Source organism: Colius striatus, chromosome 3 (assembly GCF_028858725.1).
Source record: "Colius striatus isolate bColStr4 chromosome 3, bColStr4.1.hap1, whole genome shotgun sequence".
NCBI classification, from domain to species: Eukaryota; Metazoa; Chordata; class Aves; order Coliiformes; family Coliidae; genus Colius; species Colius striatus.
In genome coordinates this window covers 3,774,001-3,795,906 of record NC_084761.1, presented here as the reverse complement: position 1 = coordinate 3,795,906, position 21,906 = coordinate 3,774,001, and the positions used below count along the sequence as shown (strand labels likewise).

The following is a 21,906-nucleotide window of genomic DNA, read 5'->3' as shown; positions in this document are numbered from 1 at the left end:
AAACAACTTCCTGTTTTCTGTCACACAACTGCTGCTAACACCTTAAGTCATTTGTTTTTCCTAGACAGTTGGCACATATTTCCAAGTTTCAGGACATACACAGTTTTTAGGCAAAGATTAAAAATGTTTGACTTCCATGCTTAACTTAGTTTAGGCAGAAAGTCTTGAAAGAGAATGCTGAATGCTTCAAAAGTTACACAAGTGAAAAAAAAAATATAAACACGCATTAACAGTAAGAGAGAAAACGTTGAGGATTTCTCAAGAAACAACAAACTTGCTTATGTAGCATATCCTTCATGTTTAAGGAGAATGATGATAATTTAAAAGAATCATGGAATCATTTTGGCTGGAAGAGCCCTTTAAGCTCATCGAGTGCAGCCTTTGTCCCAGCCCTGTCACCACCCACCAGTTCATTTCCCTCAGTGCAACTTCCACCCGTCTCTGAAACCCCTCCAGGGACGGTGACTCCAGCACCTCCCTGGACAGCTGTCTGCAATGCCTGACAACCCTGTCAGCAAAGAAATTCCTCCTCAGATCTAGCCTGAACTTCCCCTAGTGGAACTTGAGGCTGTTTCCTCATTTTATTGCTTATTACTACGGAGAACAGACCCACACCCACCTTGCTACAACTTCCCATCATATCAAGTGATACACAAAGTAAGATTTTCATAGACTCAGTATGAAACACAAAATGTTTCACACAAAATGTTAAATGAAACACAGAAAGTTTCATCTAAATATAAGAAAAAACTACTTCACTGTGAAGTGAGGGAGCCCTGGCACAGGCTGCTCAGGAAGGGTGTGGAGGCTCCTTCCTTGGAGGTCTTCATGACCCATCTGGACATGTTTCTATGTGACCTGATCTAGATGGACCTGCTTATGCAGGAGAGTTGGACTAGATGATCTCTAAAGGTCCCTTCCAACCCCTACCATTCTATGATTCCATGAAACCTGTTATTTTTTAAAGCTTTTTAGCTAAACAGAGATGCAAAGTTTGCACTTAATGTATAAAGCTTTGAGTACTACAAACTGTATTTTAAAACAAAATGTGTAAAATACAGTGCATAATTGTGTAAGATAGAGAAAGAAATCCATGTTATAGGTTGAGATATCTTTGTAGTGTTACAGGAAAGCTCCAAAGTTTGCCTTTCAGTTTCAAAAGTTTCTTTTGTTATTGACCTAAAGTATCTACATAATGAGCTAATGCTTTCCAATTCTGCTGGAATCAGCATTTTAGACACCTGTTTTTTCTCAAACAGTTGCTAAATCGTTCTACAGAACTATGCTAGAAGAATTTCAGCACCACTCCCAGGACAGCTCAACATTTTGGGGAAGTTTCAGGTGGAAGTCAGGACCAACAAGCAAATACTATAGTGAAAACAGTGGAAATTGCTGGTGAAGAAATCTCCCTTTTCTGTATGTCCCAACAAATAACCATTAAGAGTAACATCTGGTAAAATAACTATATGAAAAGAAGACATGTTTTATTGGATTATATCATTTGAAGTACTACACTAACAATGATGAGTATGAAGCATTTATGGAAGAATATAAGCATCAGTCAGTCCCATAGTAATTTGAAAGACGGACATCCTGCACTTTGGTGTGTAAGGAAATATTGCACATTGATTTATGCAATTATTATTAACTTCCTACTATTTTTTGCATGTAAAAAAATAGTATCTAAAATAATATAATAATATCTAAAATATTCAGTGGAAAAATTCTGTAGGATAGAATTATATGGCATAAAACCAATTATTCTTTTCTTGAGTCTTTGCTTGATCATTTTACTAAGCCCATAATCCTTGCCTTATGAGTCATATCATTATAATATCAATATTCAAATCAATATCAATAATAACTTCAATCTATTACTTTTCTCCTATTTCACTCACCTGTCAAATCTTTTCCAAGACACAGAGCCCTAATATGTACTTCTGTCTTCCCTGCATGGAAGGTATCCCATAACTGTGATTATTCCCTTCGTCATGCCCTGGACTTTTACCTCTTTGAGAGATGGAGTAACTCAAACTGCTTACAGTAAACATATGTGTAAGACAAATGCACACTCCAGCAGAGACAGGCCTATATTTTCCATACTGAGTGCCTCTCCTGAAAATGGCTAAGTTTGATTTTTTTTGACAGCTGTCAAGCATTGAACTAATGCTTCTGAGAACTCCATCTGATGTTTCCAAGAAAGGCTTCTAAGCAATAACAGTCATGGATTCCCTCCTCAAGAACAGAGTTCCATCTATTATGTAATTCTGAAAGTGATTTTATTTTGTCATTTAATCCGTCAGATTTCTGCATTTTCATAATCAGTCTTAGTTTTCACCATTATGAATAATTCTGTCTCAACAGAAATTTATGTCATTATTTTGTCCTTTTTACACACTAAATAGTATAGATTCCCATGGAATTCTACCTATTAATCCCTCTCACTGTAAGAATTCACCATTTATTCATACTAGTGAAATACTAATAGATCTGCCTTCATTAGTCTCCTGGTTCAATGGATGTGAATTTAATATTTCTCCAGTGCTTCTCCTCTTTGTGATAAGAGAAGACCTTTAACTCTAGGCTCTGCTACTGAAGTGTGGATGAGGTTACTACTCTTTTCTGGTTCTGGTTCCCACTGACCTTCTCTTTACAATGAACTCAACTCCTTGGACAACAACCAGCAGCATGCTCTCGTGGTCAAGAATGCCACTGGTATCCTTGGTTTGCATCAAGAAGAGTGTGGGCAGCAGGTGGAGGGAGGTTGTCCTCCCCCTCTACTCTGCCCTGCTGAGGCCTCATCTGAAATCCTACGTCTAGTTCTGGGCTTCCCAGCTTAAGAGGGAGAGGGAACTGCTGCAGAGGGGCCAGTGCAGGACTACCAAGATGATCAAGGGACTGGACCAGCACCCTGACAAGGAAAAGCTTAGAGAGCTGGGGCTGTTTAGTCTGGACATGACTGAAAGGACCTTATCAATGCTTATGAATACCTAAAGGGTGAGTGTCTAGAGGATGGGGGGGACACTTTTTTCTGTAGTTTCCAGTGACAGGACAAGGAGTAATGGAATAACGATGGAACACAAAAAGAAACTGTTGTGTAAGAAATTGTTATTGACCTACCATAAAATTACTTGTGCAATATCTGTTCCAGTTTGTTTAATTAGTGTGTTCATCAGCAACTAAGAGCTAAAATATTTCCTGATATATTCCTGCTGTTTCTACTAGTAAAACTGGCTCTCAGAAAGCATGCATCAGGGCATGTAGCAGAACATAGTCCAACCGCAAATAGATGTCACAGCACTTGTACCTTCAGATTTAATCCTACATAGATATTGTTACACTTTGATATTTGCAAGTGATTTTTGCATAATTATCTTTTACATTTTTGCTGTTAGGAATCATCTGTGATGATGCTGTCTCCTGTAGACACATTATTCTTTGTAGCTACCTGTTGTATTACTAGTGACCAAGCTGCAAAAAAGCTTGTCAAATGAAACAAGCTCTACTGCCTGTAGGATAAGACTTGGAAGGAGAAAATACAAACATTTGGAAATCATAACTCAGGCTGAAATTTTCTTTTGGGTTTCAAAGAGTCTGAGTGGAAAAGCAATTGATTTGTACTTCAATATCCTAACCTGGCTTATACAAAAGGCAGAAAACCATCTTAAATTATTGTGGCTCTGCAACTTTTATTATAACTTGTAGACTGTGCAGATCTGAAAATCAATAGCACACAACAACTTGGGTCTTGATAAAAACATAACTTGTGAAAGATTTCAGATAAATCTTTTTGCAGTGTAGATGAAATATATATACTCTTTTCTTTTTTTAAACTGGGTTATTTAGCAGTGCAAAATAGCCCTCAAGATCACAAAAAAAAAACCCCCATCAAACACCAAACTCTCAAGTAAACCCACCAGTGTTTCTGTTGGATCCCTTTGACTTTTCTAGATGTGCTTGTAAGACTTTGTTCCTCTGAGATGCAGATGAAGGAAGCAGAAACTTCAGTGAAGAAGAAAAGCAATACTTTTACGGTGTATTTGTTCTGTCTGGGATAGTGTTAACTTTCTTCAGAGCAGTCCATATGGTGCCGTGTTTTGGATTTGTGACCAAAACAGTGTTCATAACATACCAGTATTATTGCTATTGCCAGGTTATTGTTGAGTAGTGTTTGCACAGCATCAAGGTTTTGTCTTTTTTTTCTTCCTCTTGTTTCCTTGCACTCTCACTCCCCAACCAGTGTGCTCTGTGTGTTGGGAAGAGACCCAGCTGGGACCACTGACCCTAATTGACTAAAGGGGCATTCCAGACCATATGATGTTCTCAGTAATAAAAAGTCATGGAACAGAGGAAGAAGAGGGGAAGAAGGGGGTCACGATTATATTGTTTGTCTTCCCAAGTTGAAAGTAATGAAATCCTGCCTGCCTGGAAACGGTGAAACACCTGCCTGCCAAGGGGAAATAGTGAATTCATTCCTTATGTTGCTTTGCTTGCATACACAGCATTGCTTCACTTAAACTGTGTTATTTCAACACATAACTGTAGTCTTTTTCTTCACTTTTACCCTTTTGATTGTCTCTCCTATCTCATTGAGGGCAGTAAGCAAGCTGGTGGCAGTGGGCTGACCTGTCAGCCACATACAGATAAACAGGTTTCTTGACTTAAGAAGAAATACTGAAGACTGAATGGTATTGTGGTAGTTAATATGACTTTTTAGTCTCTGAGACCTCCCTTGTCTAAAAAGCACTTGGCCAACTGCTTTGTTAGACTGAAGTTAAAGCATATCAGCACACCATCTGTCACGGAGTGGTACAGGCAACTTTCTTCCCTCTGCATACAGATGAGAACTCCGTTCCTTGATCAATCTATCCAAATTTGCCCTGTATGATGAGGGTGCAATGATTTTGGCAGGTCACAGCCAAATCTCTCTCATTAATACATTTACAGATTTAAACATATTTCAATACTGAAAAAGATACAGGCTTAACGACTTGGTGAGAAATTCTCAACTGTTAAACCCCAGCCCCGGTGCTAGAACACTCCTACAGTTGCTAGAGAGCTTCTACAAAGGTCTCAATCAGAAGCAGGTCTAAGAGGTACAGTTCAAGTTCTAAAGGTAATAATCAATCCTGAAGGAAGAGTAAATGTCGTCAAACTCACATTCTCTTCCACCTTTTAAAATCTCCTAGAACACACAGAAGAAGGAGAAACATTTACATTTCACAGAATTCTTCTTATTTCCCAGCATTCACCTTCCTCATTGAAGATGTGTTCAGACTGTCATCCCATATCCAAAATCTGAAGATTCTGTATAATCTGTAAGTTACAGAATTTCTTACATATCTTGCAGGATCAGTAAAAATTGTCACGTAGCATGTTGTTCATTGGTTGGGCATGAGCTACACAGGAATACCATGTTCAACAAGGACTTGTCCACTCAGTCATTAACCTCAAAGGCATTAGAAAAAAAAAGGAAATTCAATTTTCCTCACATCTAATCCAATCACTACAATTCAAAACTGTTTATTTCCAGGAACAGTAGCAATACAGTAGCAACACCCACCCCCCCCCCCCCCCCCCCCCATACTGAAACAATACTATGCTGTCACATCTGTGCCCAGAGCTGCGTCCAGAGAGTTCAGTGGGATCTCAGATCCAACACATGACGTATGAAGTCAATTATTGTGGCATTAGATCAACTATGAAATGCCTCATGCAAGGACAGAATCAGTCCCCATTGGATGTAGGTCTGACTTACCAAGCAGTTACTGCAAAATTCTGCTCACGTGCAGTGCTGCAGGCTCATGGCTTTCTCACTCCCTAAGGCAGCTCTGCCCAAACCAGTTGTGCTCAGGCAGCAACTGTGATAAAAATGCAGCAACATAAACACAGGACAGCACTAACACAACAACACAGCAATGGATTCTCCAGGAATCCTGGGCTGCCAACACATTCCAAAGCTCACAATACGATTGCTACAGTTGACATTTGCAATACTGAACTCCCCAAGTGCTTGCAATGATCATACCTTCACTTCTTTTTTTCCCCTGATAATTAGCATTATCTGAAAAAGTAACTGAAGTCTGTAAGCTCTTCAAAGAAAAAGAAAAAAGATCAAGTGTATAACTTTAATAAAGAATGCTAACATCCTTGACATGACCCAGATCATCATGAGAACTGTTACATTTCAATTAGCTTCCAGCTATGCTGGTAGGACTTTACTAATAATTGCATGACTTCCTCCAGGAAAAGTTTCAATTTTTTACGAGACAGGAGAGAGCATGAAATTCTAAGTTCTTTTTCACTTGTTAAATGTAAAAATCATTAACTATAAAAGGTATTGGATTAGCAGAAAAGCAGGAGGAAAGATGGCCCAGTAACAGGCGAGGGTTTGTGATTTAAGGAATAAGAATTCAAATCCTAACTCTGCTACACCCCTTCTCCTTGCACATCAGTCAGGCTGTTCAATTTTCTGGCTTCTCCTTCTGTAATAAAGAGATAATAGCATGTACTAATCTCACAGGAATTTGGGGACTTGATATCTCTTAAATGCCACAATGCCATGGAAATGAACCTGATCAAAAAACATCTTAACGCTGTAATCTGGGAATATCCAGGGTGCACACAATTGCCAGTGGAAATACTCTAAGCTAAGTGCTTATATGCATGTGAAAATTTTCACAATGTCTGACTAAGAAAGTGTCTGTCAGTAGTGTTAGAAAACAAGCTGCTACATACAGCAAATTCAGATCCTGAGGTTAATCTATATTCAAACCCTCTAGCTTTTACTTGGTACATGCAAGATATCACTTACAAAGATGGATTTAGGAAGTTCACAGAGGAATTCATCAGAAAAAAAAAAAAACAAACCCTGATTGCACTGTTAAAAGACAGGGAAAGAAGAATTTGTTAGATATTTCTTTACATGTACTTCTGTATATAACCAAGAGACAAGTATAAAATTAACTTTACTTATGGTAATAGTTCAAAATAACATAGGCTAGTATTTCCAAAAACCACTGTGCAATCTGCTTTGAGAGACTACATTCTAAATTCTTTAGCTGCTTAAATAAATATATATATAATAATCTGCAGTAGTGATTGTGAACAATCTAACCAGGGACAATGTCTTCCTTTACTTCTGCAGGAAGATCACAATTTAATGAAATGAGCAGCATAGCCACCTGTAAAACCAAAACCAGACCACTCATATTCTGGTTTGTAGCTTGTGCAAACACAAACCCCGAGCTTTGACAATTTAAGTAATCACAAATTGCAGCAGTGATTTAACAGTGATCCATGTAAACCTGTTATCACCTAACTACTCTTTTTGTCTAGGATCATTAGAGATTTTACTGATATAAAATCCAAATTAAAGACATCCAACAAAGGAAAATGAAATGAGGTAAACCTGGGAACACGCAGCCTTAAAGAACCCCAATCCACTAAACTAAATAAAGGTAGTATGCATATTCCTTTCCCTATCCAGGAAAGGGTGAAAGATCATGCCTAATGCAAAACTAATATAAGAAATCAAGCATCTAAAACTGAATTACCTTTCACTAGAAAATAAAACAAATACAGGTCAGGCTTAGCTACCTTATTTAAGCTTTTTCTGCAAAAAAAAACCATCCATGAGAATACTCTCTAGCTTATCATTAGGAGCATGTAAATGCCTCACTGCTTCTGGTCCGTAATGAATTCCTACAGTTACTGTTGACGATGATGAAGATACCACAAAATAACAATGAATGACAGTGGAGCAGATACTAACAACTAAACAGTTCCCCATTCTAGCTCAGATGAACTAATGGAGCAGAACATAGTGCTTCATTTACGTTATCCAACTACCACTCTTCAACCCTTTTTTATTGTAATTCACAAGTATAAGTAATTCAAAGTGCTGCAATTTCAGAAAAATATTCAACTCTCCAGACTAATATTATCATCCAGACTACATTGGACTAGAGAGATGAATAAACAAGAAAGCAATCATTAAAATCATTTTTCCTTACACATTTATGAGAAAAGGGTATTTCTAAGAGGAATATGGTCTTTTTTAATAACTCAATTTCACAATTATTTTGTTCATTGCTCTCAGGTAGAAATCCTTAGATCATACTAAACTCCTCAGATTCCTCTGTGGCATGCCATGTTGTTTTGGAAAATAGATTTATTGTATTAACAGCTTTAAAAGATACACTTAATGGGGGAAAAAAAAAAAGACCCATAATCTCCCATAATAAAATATTTTCAATGCAATAGCAGCTATTTTTCTCCTACTTACTTCAGAGTGTTTACAATTCAAAGGAAAACACAGCTCTAAAACTAGAGGAAAGGGTTTTAAATGCCTGTCTTTATAGGCCTTTACAGCATGGCAACTCATTTTGTGTCACAGACTGTAGAAGGGAAGATAAGTCTGTTTTGAGACTGTCAGCTATTTGCATAGATGTATTTACAGCCACCACCATTTAAAATGGGGGTAATAATGACAGATCTTCCAAGGGATACAACTATCAAATTAACATGGAGCAGTACTAACATCTATTACCTCAAAAATTTCTAGTCAATAAAACTTACCTTAGTAATAAAACCAGATCATTTAACTACAGTATGTTCATCAACCTGTGTAACACTATATACAATGTGAAGATTAAGAAAAAGCAATAGAATAGGCAAGTAGGTAGAACTTTTAGCTCAAAAAGCAATTGTGTAAACTGATCACAGCTTTCTCCTTTTTTTTCTGAACTGTTTTCAGAGAACTTAGGTGGAATGCCAAAGATAAATGGCTTCTGTGCCAAAGAATTATAGCTTTAGTTAGAGGAGTTGTATAGAGGAGCGATAAGCACAACAATTCATCTTTCCATCCATATAAGCTAGACACAAAGAAATGTGACATAACCACTGCTAACCATCAATGATCTTCCACTTTACTTGTACAGATCACTGTCATCACACACACGATCAATCCCATTTCTTGTCTTGGTGTTTTAACCCACATATGACTGCCAGAGCACGGAGATGACGGCACGTGCTGTTGTCTAACACGCACTTGGCAGTATTCCCACTGGAATGTTCCAGTTCAGGATAATGGAATAGGAAAAATGTACCCAATTAAGGGAATGAGTGGGGTGTCTGTTGATCTAAGTTCTACAACTTTTTCTGCTACAAACTTCTTGCCAGTCACACTTTGTGCTTCATTTCTCATTGTAATTTTGGAATAATTCTACCTCCTATGCCTGTCATGTTTATTTTTGTAGTTGTTTTCTGGAACTGTCTTGTACTGCTTTGCTTGAGCATCATAGACATAATTGCACAACTAATAGAAAGTCCATAAATAAAATCCATAGGCTACAAAATTATTTTAAAAACCAGGATTTCTTTATAATTAAACTGTTAAAACTATACTTACCTCGACACCTTTATCTATCAAAATTAAACAGAAAAATACTATAAAGCAACCATAGCTAGAAATCATACTTCAACTGAAGCACACTAAACACAACATTTACTGTGATTATTACACAAGTTTTTTCGATGCTTGTGACAGATATTCTTTCATTATATACAATTCCATCATCTTAATATGTCTGTGTTGGATTGGTACTGCTATTTTTAAATGCTTCTAAATAAGGGAATGGGACAAACCATTTTATAATCAGTGATGTAGTACATGTGTACACCATGTCACGGGTGAATAGGGCATAACGCCCAGCCATATGGTGTACTTAAGTGCCAACTCATCTACATAGACTGTTACCAGGCAACATGCTGGACTTCAGAGTGAGCTTGGTAAAAAAGTGACCTCTTAGCCCTAGAAGTTGATTGATATTCATTGTGCTGGTTAGGTTATGATCACAAGGGAAAATAATAAAAGTAATTATGCACATTAAGATTTGGCAGCATTAAACATTCCAATTTCAAATGAGCATTTTCTTTTTCTTTCTTGTCATATAATCCGAATCTCTGCTTTCACTTGTTGAAGAAGATTAATATCTTTTTCTCCAACTACATTTATAGATACTGAAGTACTATAATCACAGTCTAATTACTGTTACCTTTGTAAAAACATAACAGTAATTACCTCAGGGACCACTGTCTCCCATGGGTAGAATCCCCAACCTCATTCTTGCAATTTTTAACAGAATTTTTCAAACAAAAGCTGACAATTGCATCAAATTCTGCTAAGAGGTGTAAGAAGGCTAGTCTGTGCTACTGTGACTGTGCTGGTTTTTGGCTGAGTTAATTTTCTTCACAGGAGCCAGTATGAGGCTGTGGTTCGGATTTGTGCTGAAAGCAGCGTTGATAACTCAGAGATGTTTTAGCTACTGCTGAGCAGCACTTGCAGAGTCAAAGCCTTTTCTGCTCCTCACCCCACCCCATCAGTGAGTGAGCTGGGGGTTCACAAGAAGCTGTGAAGGGACAGAGCCAGGACAGCTGACCCCAACTGTCCCAGGGGAGGCTCCAGACCATGTGGCATCATGCTCAGCAGGTAAAGCTGGGGAAGGAGAAAGAAGGGAGGCAATACTCGGACTGATGGCATTTGTCTTTCCGAGTCACCGTTAGATGTGACCGAGCCCAGCTGTCCTGGAGATGGCTGAGCACCTGTCTGCAGTGAAGGAATTCCTTGCTTTGATTTGCTTGCACATGAGGCTTTTGCTTTACCTATTAAACTCTTTCTCTCAACCCATGAGTGTTCTCGCTTGTACTTTTCTGATTCTCTCTCCTGTCCTACCAGGGAAAGGTGAGTGAGTGGCTGTGCAATGCTTAGCTGCCAGCTGGAGTTAAACCACAGCAGTGACAGAAGAAAAGTTAAAAGCAATAAGCATGCTGAGCACTACAGAACTGATTTAAATCTATCCTCAAGAAGAACAGGCACTTTTTTTTTTAGCTTTTTATCCTGTAAGCCAGGCAGTCTTTTTGAAATAACAGAACCCTTTTTCAAAGCTGTTAGGAGGAAGATGGTGTTCAATGTAAGAGAATCAACACAAAACTCTTCTTATTTCTAACAAGGACTGTATGTCTAATTATTAAATGACACCAAACTGTATTGAGGTGGAACTCAATCATTAATATCAATACATTTGAACAAAACAGTGAATCTACTCAATCATTTTGTCAATACTCACGTGCAACTTCATTGCTTAATGCACATAGAACAAAGTATAACTCTAAATGTATATAAAGCAAACACATTCAGTCAGTCCAACACACAACAATCCATGCTTATTACTCAATACAAAAAGAGCATTACAGTTAATTTTAAGCTGAGGATTATTAAAATTTGTTTGAGAAGCACCAACTACATGCTCACCAAGAATCATACATTATTTTTTTCTGATACTTCTAAGTGCAAAAAAAGGGTATATTTAAGTATATTAAAAAGTGCTTAATCAAGACTGTTTCTAAGTATGTGTTAAAAAAGGAAAACTTCACCAAAAAGAAAAAAATCTCAAGTATGAAAAAGCAACAAATAGTTGAAATGTGAAAGTCTTTTCTCAGGAAGGTAGAAAGCAAGAATGCACCAGCACAAACACTTCCTCATATGTCCTATAAATTCACGGTATTTCCTATTCTGACGTTATGGATGCATTTAAAAAAGAAAGCATGATGAATTATCCATTCTAAGGAAACAAGTTTCTGTGACAATCTTTCTATATACAAAGCAATTTCTTCCTGACTGAATCAGTCAAAGGTGAAATAAATACAGTAGTGACACATTCCTAACACATAAAAAGGAAACACAAGAGAAAAGCACTTCAATCTACGGCCAGAGACAGGGAGGCTTATTTTCTAAGCATGTCACTAGCAAATTGTCATTCGAAAAGGTATCAGATCCCGTACTCATGGTCTATTAATCTTGAGATTCGGCATCAGTATGGCAAGTTGTGAAGTACAGAGTATTTCTTTGTTCATTCTGACAGCACAAAAGAGAGCTCAGTCAAATTTCACGTAAAATAAAATCAACAGATACACAAGAAAAATCAGTGCACTTACTGAAAGAAGGCTCCGATCATGAAAACAATAGGTACCACTTGCATGGGGCTTCTGTGTAGTTTCCTAAGAACAGAAAAATGCATTCTTACTGGAAATGAGAGATCACATCTGTGCCCTGCACCCATGGAGAGCTGAAGTTTGGCTTTAAGATTCAAAGTGTTGTAACAAAAAACATAATTGATAATGCATTATTTGGGCTTTCACAAGGAGGGCTGCAGACATTAAAGTGTCATAACTGCATTTTTATTGGAGAACAAAGCTGAACAGCAAAATCTGCTTATTGATTTACAAATATCAACAAAGATTCAATTGTTTATTTGTTAATCATTCAATACATAGTAGAAATTTCCAGGCAGCTTGCTGTTTATTTTAAACCTATGTCCTATTTTTGCATTATGAACTTACACACTAAAACTGACATGCACTTACCATGCCATAGTTCAAATTTTTTCCCCCAGTATAGGTTTCAGTTATAATAGAAACACAAAAACTGTACTTTTTCAACTGAAAACTCTCAGCAATTTTGCAAAAGAAAAGTTATCATACAGTAAACAAAAACTAATTACACATGCACATAGCTGGCAATTAGAATAGAGTAACATTGTATTTCATGCCACTTCCTCTTCTTGATGAGCATCTAGTGGCATATATTTTACTTAATTATGAATTGAATTTTAGAAGTTATTGTAAGCTCAGACCTATTTTTCACAACATATTTTTCTCCCTACATGCACTTTTCATTTCCAGGTGCAAGTAGTAGCATTTACTCTTTCATACATATACTCTTGAAAACAAAAACATATACTTAGGTCTATGCATTACCAAAGCATTCTGTAGATAAATTTAATATACTTTTTATCCAAATAAATTCCAAACAATAAATATTTTCCACAAGAGATGTTATTCCTAAGGAAAAACTTCCCTGTGAGGATGAGAGCGCACTGGAATGGGCTGCCCAGATGGTTTGTGGAGTCTCCTTCTCTGGAGACATTCTAACCCCACCTGTAGAAGTTCCTGTGTGACCTACTCTAGGTGATTCTGCTCTGGCAGGGCGGTTGGACTGAATGATCTTTCAAGGGCTCTTCCAACCCTCAAGATTCTGTAATTCTGTGTGATCTGTGAGTCCATTTCAACAAGTGAGCAAATCAGTAAATGAAAAAGCTAATGCAGAAGAACACAAGAACCACCACCAGTACTGGAAAGGTACATGTTATATAACTGTGTCAGATAATACTGCACATCCTGATTAACAAAGAACCAACAATTTCAGGGAAAAATTCTTTAGTGTAAGAGTGAGGGAGTCCTGAAACAGGCTGCCCAAGAAGTGTGTGGAGTCTCCTCTGAAGGTCTTCAAAACCAGCCTGGACAGGTTCCTGAGTGACCTACTCTAGGTGGATCTGCTTGAGCAGGGAGGTTGGGACTAGATAATCTTTAGAGGTCCCTTTCAACCCTACCATTCTACGATTCAGAATCTGAAAAGACAACAATCAGCAGCAGAAAATATACTTCCATTTCAGTTTCCTTAGAGCAGGGGCTATCACTGGGAGATTATCTATCAAAGTAACATCCAACTTCACATCTGAAGCTCCTAACATTAACTGCAATTGTCTTCCCACCAGAAACCCCAACATGGATCAAGATAACCTAGTAGTATACAACGGACTATGACATCATACCTCAATATTCTTTGTATTGACATGAAATGGCATTAACAGTGTCTACGTAGCTAAAAGAAGCTTCATGGAGAAACTTAAGATAGTCATTTTTAATGCTAAATGTTCTGTTCCACAACTGTCATATATATATTAGTAAAACATGAAGTAGGCTCCTGTTTTGCACTCCTATCACACAGAAATAAATATACGATTGGTAACCTTTTGCTTGAGTCTTGTAACTTTTGGTCACATTTCTATGTGACAGGAATATATAAGAACAGCAACACTCTTGTTCAGATCAAGAGTAGAGTTATTCTGCAGTCCAGCCTTTCTTGTCTGAGAAAAGGAAAACTTAAGTCTACTAGAAGTAGTTCTGCTAAGTGTGTATGTAAAAGTCAGGCAAAGATGATGATACTTTAAGATTCACTTAAAAATGCCAAAGTTGTGTTTTCAGGTGAAAATTTCAGATGTGTAGACAAGAACTGAGAATACCCTGGTCTCTTCTCCCTCAGGGCAGTCTGCTCAGGCAGTCTAAAGAAGCAGAGGTTATTCTGCAGGGTCATTGAGAAAGATAGCTCCAGGCAATTCAGGCTTCATAAATAGCCACCATACCTCAGCATTCCAAGAGTACCTGAAACATTGTATTATTTTTTCCATAGCTCCCTTCAGCACTGTATTAAATAATAAGGTTTTTTTTTAAAAAAAACCCACCAAAATACACAGAAAAGAAAGGAAAAAAACCCAAAGCAATAATAAAATTTACTACTAATATATACACACAATTACTAAGCCTGACTTAACACTACTGCTTCACAGCTTTATCAAAAGCCTCCACATCAACTGATCTTAATCTGATATTGTTTTTATTTTAATTCTGTTCTAAAAATGCAATTAAACAATGATATCTGTTACTGCAAGTTAAAAGTCATTCCCTTTAGATAACAGCCAAATGCAACAAGCAGTGAGTTTTGCCATCATTAGACTTCTAACCATATTACTTCTATTTTGAGGCTTTTTTGTTTGGTCTCAGTTTAATTTCCTGTCAGCCTTACAAGACATTTCTAATGTTTGGGCTGTAGGATATGCTCTGATTAAAAATAATCTTCCCAATTACTGCCTGGCATGAGTCTACTGCCACATGCACTCTGCCACTGGCTTCTGAATTTCTGTCAGCAGTAATTGTGTCTGTAGCTTCTAACTGTAAATGAAAACCCAGGGGGCATATTTGGGTTCCAGTTTCCTTTGCCCAGCCATATCTTTTAATTTGCGCTGTCTGTCAAAAGGAGATGTTCGTGGGCACTAAAAGGAAATCCTTAGAACATCAGGTTAAAAAAGGAGAAGAAAAGAAATGCAACTCACATATGATAAAGAGTATTTGATATTTATTCCAGCACCCTCGACATAGGCAGTGAATCTCACTGCATTCATTACCTTTAGAAGAGGTAAATGGAAGGTATTTACCAAGCATTTCTAGCTGTACTTTTTTACCATTAATTTTAATCATTATTCTTGAGCATCACTTGGGCTTATTTCTTTATTTACTTATTTAAATTTGAGCATTGTAATGAATTTTTGACAGAACAGGTTTTCTTAACACAATGGAAAAAAACAAGCTCAGGCTCTGGCTCCTGGCTTTAACTACACTACGGAGTTACCCACCTCCAGCTCTGGAAGGGTCTCAGATGTGGGCTGTGGGCAACCTGTGTCCTGGGTCAACCCCCTAGACCTACATTACATCTCTCCAGTCTGTCTTTTCCTGTGTGGACTTTATACTCACATTGTCACCTTGGCACTATCCCCTCTCTGTCCCAATGAACTGCTGCTCCTGACAGAAAACCCAGATGGATACTGGACCTGGTTCACCACCTTGCTTGAGATTGTCAATGGACAGGACATGGCTGTACCTTCGGTATTTAGGCTCAGTGGGGCTATGCCCTTGAGGGAGGGCATGAGACTCGGCTCCTGGCTCCCTTCTCCTCTAGAGCAGCCAGCTGACACCTGGCCGTAGGATGCCTGTGCTGAGAATCACAGTGTTTAAGCTTGGTAGTCAATGCAATCACTATCATCAGACTCATGATAGATTTGTGTTAAGATTCTCATTGATTTACTTCTCTTCATAGTACTGCTGCTGTGATGGAAAGGTGGCCCCATGTCACCAGGGAATGTTTTCTGTTTGACAAGAGCAGGGTGGAAACAGGGTGCCCTGAGTCAACTTTCTAAAGGAAAAGGATAGTGGGAAGAATGAATCTCTAAGCACAGACTGTACTCTATGAAGCAGACAGGAAAAACTCAAGAAGTGGGAAAACGTTTGATATAACATAGGTGAAGCTTTGTGTAGAAAGGAAAAGTACAATCAATCATACTAAAAGCACAGTTAAAAATGTGTCAATAGGATATATGGTATTCACTGCAAAGAAAAAGTCAGGAAATACTCACTGAAAATTTAAGAACACTATAAAATCCTGGGAAACTAATTTTCTATGAGGTTTCAGTGCTTTGTCTGATGAAATTAAGTACATTTTTATCTTAAAAGTAAAACATCAGCCAGTACATTTGGGATCTAAGATGTACAACGAGCATAATTTCACGTGCAGGAATCATAGAGGTTTTCTTCATTATAAGAGGCCCAAATGCTGAGATGTGATGAATCTGAGTAGGGATTTGTCCAAATACCATTTGAAATTGAATAGCAGATCTTGGCATATGAACTTAAATATTAAGGCCAAATGTTAGTGCTCCACATTATTTTTGCTGGTCGATAAGTTATTCTGTGTATCAGTATCTGAAAGGAGACAGTTGGAAGATGGGAAAAGAGCTGATTTGAGGTCTGTCCTGGACCTCTGACAAACCACTTTGTAGTATAACTTTCCTGTCTTTATGGATATGTCCCTCTGAAAGTATTCCCTGTAATATGATGACATAGGACCAGTAACAGACAAGAACTTAAACATACCGGCTGAAACATAAACGGTTTCTCATCAGTACAATGGAGATAGCAACCATCACCACATTCAAAACTGCCTTTTATTTCAAAGGTAAAAATGCCATTAATCTGTTGAAATATTGCTCTTTAAATACTTTACCAGCTGTGCAAAATGGTTTTTTTGTGACTCCTTGTAGTATAGCACCATTGTACAGGCTGCAATACAGAATAAGACTGTGATAGCTTCAAACTATCTTTGCTTGTATTTGAATATCTCATTTGAGATAAAAGAACCACCTGCAAGGTACAGCCTCCTACCCAAAGATGACTGAAATTGTCTGAATGTTTAAATAAATGCATACTTTAAAAAATATAAGCCACTGAATTCAAAATGGCTATTCCTGTGACTGAGGCCAGGCAGATGCTTAAATATTTTCAGCATAAAGACTGCAGTATTAAGTATAACAGTAAACACGTTAAAAATGAAAGAAATATTGGGAAAGTACAAAGGAATCAGAGTAAGGTAGGAAAATTGGATGTAGACATGGCTGATATAGTAAATGGCATCAAAACTACACTATTGACTTCTTCAGTGACTGTTTCAGATCCATTTCTCAAAATTAAGTGCATTCCAGTGCCATTAGGAAGAGTAATGTCCCAACAATACATGAAGATATCAGCCAGAGATGATGTGGGAGAGAAAGTAAGACGGGGGAAGGTAAAAAGCACTGTTATGTATTTCACTGATTATTTTCCTAACAGTATTTTAGTTTTCTGTTTTATAATTCAATACTTGCTCAACAAAGTAATGAAAACTTTAACTGTTTTCTACAATCTACTAAATAGTGATTTAGGAGAAAAAAAAAAACCTAACCAGAACAAACCCAAATTGATAATAAAAGTAACTTACTGGTTAAATGGTGGTAATGCTGAGAATATGATTGGTGTTTGACACATATTGCACAAAAACTCATGCTAAGTCTTGACTGCCTGTGCTTTACAGGCAACTCCCCTCTGCATGGGAATCAAAGTCAATTCCCTTTCACACTAATTACTAATGCAATTCTCCAAAATTAAATATCATTTCAGAGGACTGACACTGAAAAAATTGTGGTCTTTTCATGTAATCCCCTCTCTTTTCAAGCCTACATATCACACAGATTTATCCCTGCCTTAGTGGTTTTTAGGCTGTTTTTACTCCTTTATTTCAAGTTGGGTTTAAAAAGTTGATTAAAAAAAACATAGTTAGAAGATATTTTTTGCAGTGTAAAATAACAAAATTGCTTTACCTCAATTATTGTGACTGTGTAAACATGAGTGAAGTTTTCAGTAGTTTCAAGCTCTTGAGACAAATCAAACTGTTTGCACTTTGCCAGACTATGAAGCCTCTCCTCATACCAAAGGAGAACTGCTGCTATTTATATTTACAAATATCACTAACTGATGTCAAAATGCTTTGTAATGATGACCACAGGTCTTATTATGACCTAAGATCAGTTATCTTTATTGTTTTCTTGAAATACTTGTTACTTTCAATTTCATGCTAGTACAAACAACATTAAAATGTCCGTCTTCACCCACAGTAACACTGATCAAGTTGTCCAAAGTACAAAGACTGAGGAATATAACTGAATGCATTATATTATTGTACATACCAGACTTCCAGAACTCACAGCTCAAAAAGGGAAAGAAGTCTCTAATACTGCCAGTGACATTCCGAGATCCTCGAATGATCTATTTTCTTTTTTACCAGCCATAGACTGGGCAGACAATGGTAAGACATGGGTGCAGTAAAAACAGGATGATGGGAGTTCTCTTTAGATGACTACCTAAAGGCATTCTTGATACTATAAGGTCGTTACATCAATAGTATAGCCATATGTTTATCTATTCGTGATCCATAATATACACAGAGGTAAGTACCTCTGATGCAGATGCAGGACTCTGCACTTGTTCTTATTGAACCTCATGAGATTCCTCACAGCTCTGTGTGAAAGAAGAATGAAAAAGAAACTTGGGAAAGTATTTGAAGATTAAAGAAAATGTTACATACGCTGAAAGTCATAAAAAATAGTTTGCTTCTTTGAAAATATTTCCAGAAGTGGTTAAAAAAATCCCACAAAGTTCCAAAAAGTCAACCAACAACAAACCAAATCAATCCTTTAATTTATATATTGACTGCTTTATTAGTGCAAGTTGTTTAATAGCTTTTTTAAAGGTTCCTTAAAAGAGGGTCTTTCCAAACAAAGCTGCAAAGGCAGCTCACTACAAATTCATGAACCCTGGAAAAATCAGCTCCCCAGGCAGTGCAGGAAAGTGCTAAAGTCCCAGGCACCAAGTTTCTCTACAAGTATAACCAACTATTACTTAACAAATAACAGGTTTAGAACTTCTCTTCATTTTTTCTTTTCACCACATTCTTTTGCAATAAAGACTGTTCCACCAAAGCTCTTGAGCAGGTAGAGCAATTCCACACCCATCAGCAAGACGACTCATATGCTTAACTGTAAGACACTCACATGCCCCCTAGACTAAAAGATCGTTTCTCACTAATTCAGGTGAACAAGTCATTCAAAGATGATGCAAGAATAACCAAGTAATTTGAGAAAAGCTTAACTGTCATCAACTGCAAGTGCAGAAAAGTCCTTCCATCAATTCCAATGGTGAGCTTTCAGCACTGAATACTCTGGGACTGACGAAGACTAAAAAGCAGGAACATTATGCTTTCAGAATAGGGGGGTTACATTTTGCATTTTTAAACTAATGGATCTCTCATCTATCATCAGTCAATAAATGAATCATGTCTGTTTAAGTACTGCAATTTGGAAAGAAATTTCAGATGTTGAAGAAAGAAAGGTGAATTTGCTCATTTTTTTCTTCATTTTTAATGAAAAAATGGACATGTAAGAGTTTGATGAAGAGAACAAGGGAAAATAAAGTTGACCAAAGGAAAAAATTCTAAAGGCAGTTTATCCAACAGCTTTGTGATTTATGACATGATTATTCTTACAGAAACAGCTAAGCTGTATCTATTACCATGATCAGGAAATCGGAACACATCAAGAGCACTGCAGTAGTATGCAGTGGTTATGAACCCTAAAGGAAAAACTACAGTAAGAGGGTACAGCACATTCCATAGACAGAGGCACGTTTCTTGGGAATAAAAAAATCTGATTTGGGTAGACATTCCACATTTCCTGATCCAGAGAAATTCAACTTTTATCACCACAGAAAACGGGAGAATCCTTTGGCACTGGACAAAGACGAGGTGGTGGAATGGGTTAGCTGACAATTTCCACTCTTCAGGAAAATCACCTTTTGTAAGGTTACTGGGTCTGGAAAAGATCCAGCCTGCCCACCATGTGCCACATAAACCATGCTAGGTTCCAGACACAGGTTGTGGGACCCACCTGTTTCTATTGAGCAGGAAGAAGTTCCATCCACCTTTACACATGTGGTAGCTTTACCAATAAATCGAAAGTATTCTTACTGTTAATGAAGGAATAGGAATTTGATATGAAAAAGAATCAAACAGTAAAATAATATGAATGTTCCATGTTTGTAGATTTACTCCTTCTAGGTATAATGACTACAACCAATCTTAAAAATTAAGTTAGTGTTTATATTAGATCAAACAGGAGAACCCTGGTCTCTTCTAAACAGAATTAGTAGATGGTGTTTAGAGCTGAGTATAATTCATGATGATTTCAAAATGTAAAGTTATAGCAGAGGAAGTCCCTGCAGGCCCCATACTCTAGTTCAAATGCTCACCTCTGATCAGAAGAAAGTGGGAAGCATAGTTGTGGTGTCAAGAAAAAGCAGTAGTTTCCCCAGAAGCAACAGACCTTACAAAACATTTCTACCTGTGTTAATCAAATTTTGTTTTTCACAGGAGGAAAAAGGATCAAAAAGCAGAAGTATAAATGATGCAACCTACAGCTCAAAAGAATACCATTTGTCACAAATTGTGAACAAAACAGGTGTGTTTTTTTTAAACTACAGTTCTTTCTAGGTGTGCTACATCCACTTAGAAAAAGAAGCAGATTTGTAAGCATCACATACTTCCCTCCACATTTCTGATTGAGCAGGTACACACATTCTTTTCTTTATCTATAACCTGTCCTAGTGTACTATAAAAATCACAAACTGCAGGTAATGGTACCTTCTCCATCAGTCACAGCATTAAGAGCTTCACACCAGTAAGCTGACATGTGAAATAAGACCACTTATCAATGAAGAGAGAGGTCAAAGGCTTCTAAGGTTGGAACAGGAACCTGCTGCCTGCTGCAAATCTCTCACCAGTGCATTTGAGCCTGACACTTAATATTCAAGCTGAATTGCAAGCTATGTACTCAAGGATAAAGCTCAGTAATAATAAAGATTCACAGTCTGACAGGCTCAGCATACAAATTCTCAGTGCAGAGCTCATTTTGAGTATTTTTTCTAATCTGAAAAGGAATCAGGATTTTTTTCTTGTTTAAAATAAACAACAGTACTTCCCATCTTGCAAGGGAAAGGGAAAATAAGATTTTATTCTAGACTTAGATATTGGTAAAGAAGAATGAATATTTTATTACCATATGGGCACACTGCATGTAGTCTTTGCCTTGCTAATCAGACATAGAAATATATCAAATAAAAGCTACACACTTTGTTTTTAAGGGTCAAATCCTTTGAGCCAAAAATTCACTGCTCTAAATCATTTAAGAATTTGCCCAAGTTTCAGTTAATTTTTGACCTGTATTTACAGCATGCCAACTGTGAAAGCTAAAATCACTGGAAAGTAGTTAAAACGTTGATGCATGTTACTCAAAAATCACACCTAACCAGTGGCCAAACTACTCCCATATTAGATCACTAAAGATTGAACACTGCTAACGTCCTTTCAGCTTCCCCACTCTATTTTATGTCCATCATAGAGAACAAGCTTCTAGCTTCTAGGAAGTATTTACACTATTTTCTCATCTCTCAATCTTATTCATCTTTTATTTTACCCAACATTGCTTAGTTCACAGTAAAATATTCATTGTTTATTTTACAGTAACACTATAAAGTGATGGGTCACTTATTTTTTTCTGTTTTGATGTTTATTTTACATCACATCAGCCTGGTAACTTGTTCCCTCTTTTATTTTTTAATAGTGGATGTTTATGTGTGTAGGAGGTAGTTGAAAATTAGCAGAATTATACCTTAAATGCCCAAAGGTTTTCACACTGAAAATAGCTACTAAACATCAGCTACACTTGGAATCATTTGCTTACTTTGTATTTTGCTTTGAACATCAACATTTCCATTACTAAATCTACCCTTTTCTTTCAAAACCACATAGCA

General features: G+C 37.2%; 1 protein-coding gene across 1 annotated transcript in view; it reads right to left on the bottom strand.

The window, feature by feature from the left end:
- The window catches only part of RBFOX1 (RNA binding fox-1 homolog 1), a 1,234,970-nt gene that overhangs the window by 702,775 nt on the left and 510,289 nt on the right, over window positions 1-21,906 (bottom strand). The window contains exon 4 of the mRNA XM_061991822.1: window positions 11,998-12,060. Coding sequence (XP_061847806.1) covers window positions 11,998-12,060 — 63 coding nt within the window. The remainder of the gene's footprint in view (window positions 1-11,997; window positions 12,061-21,906) is intronic.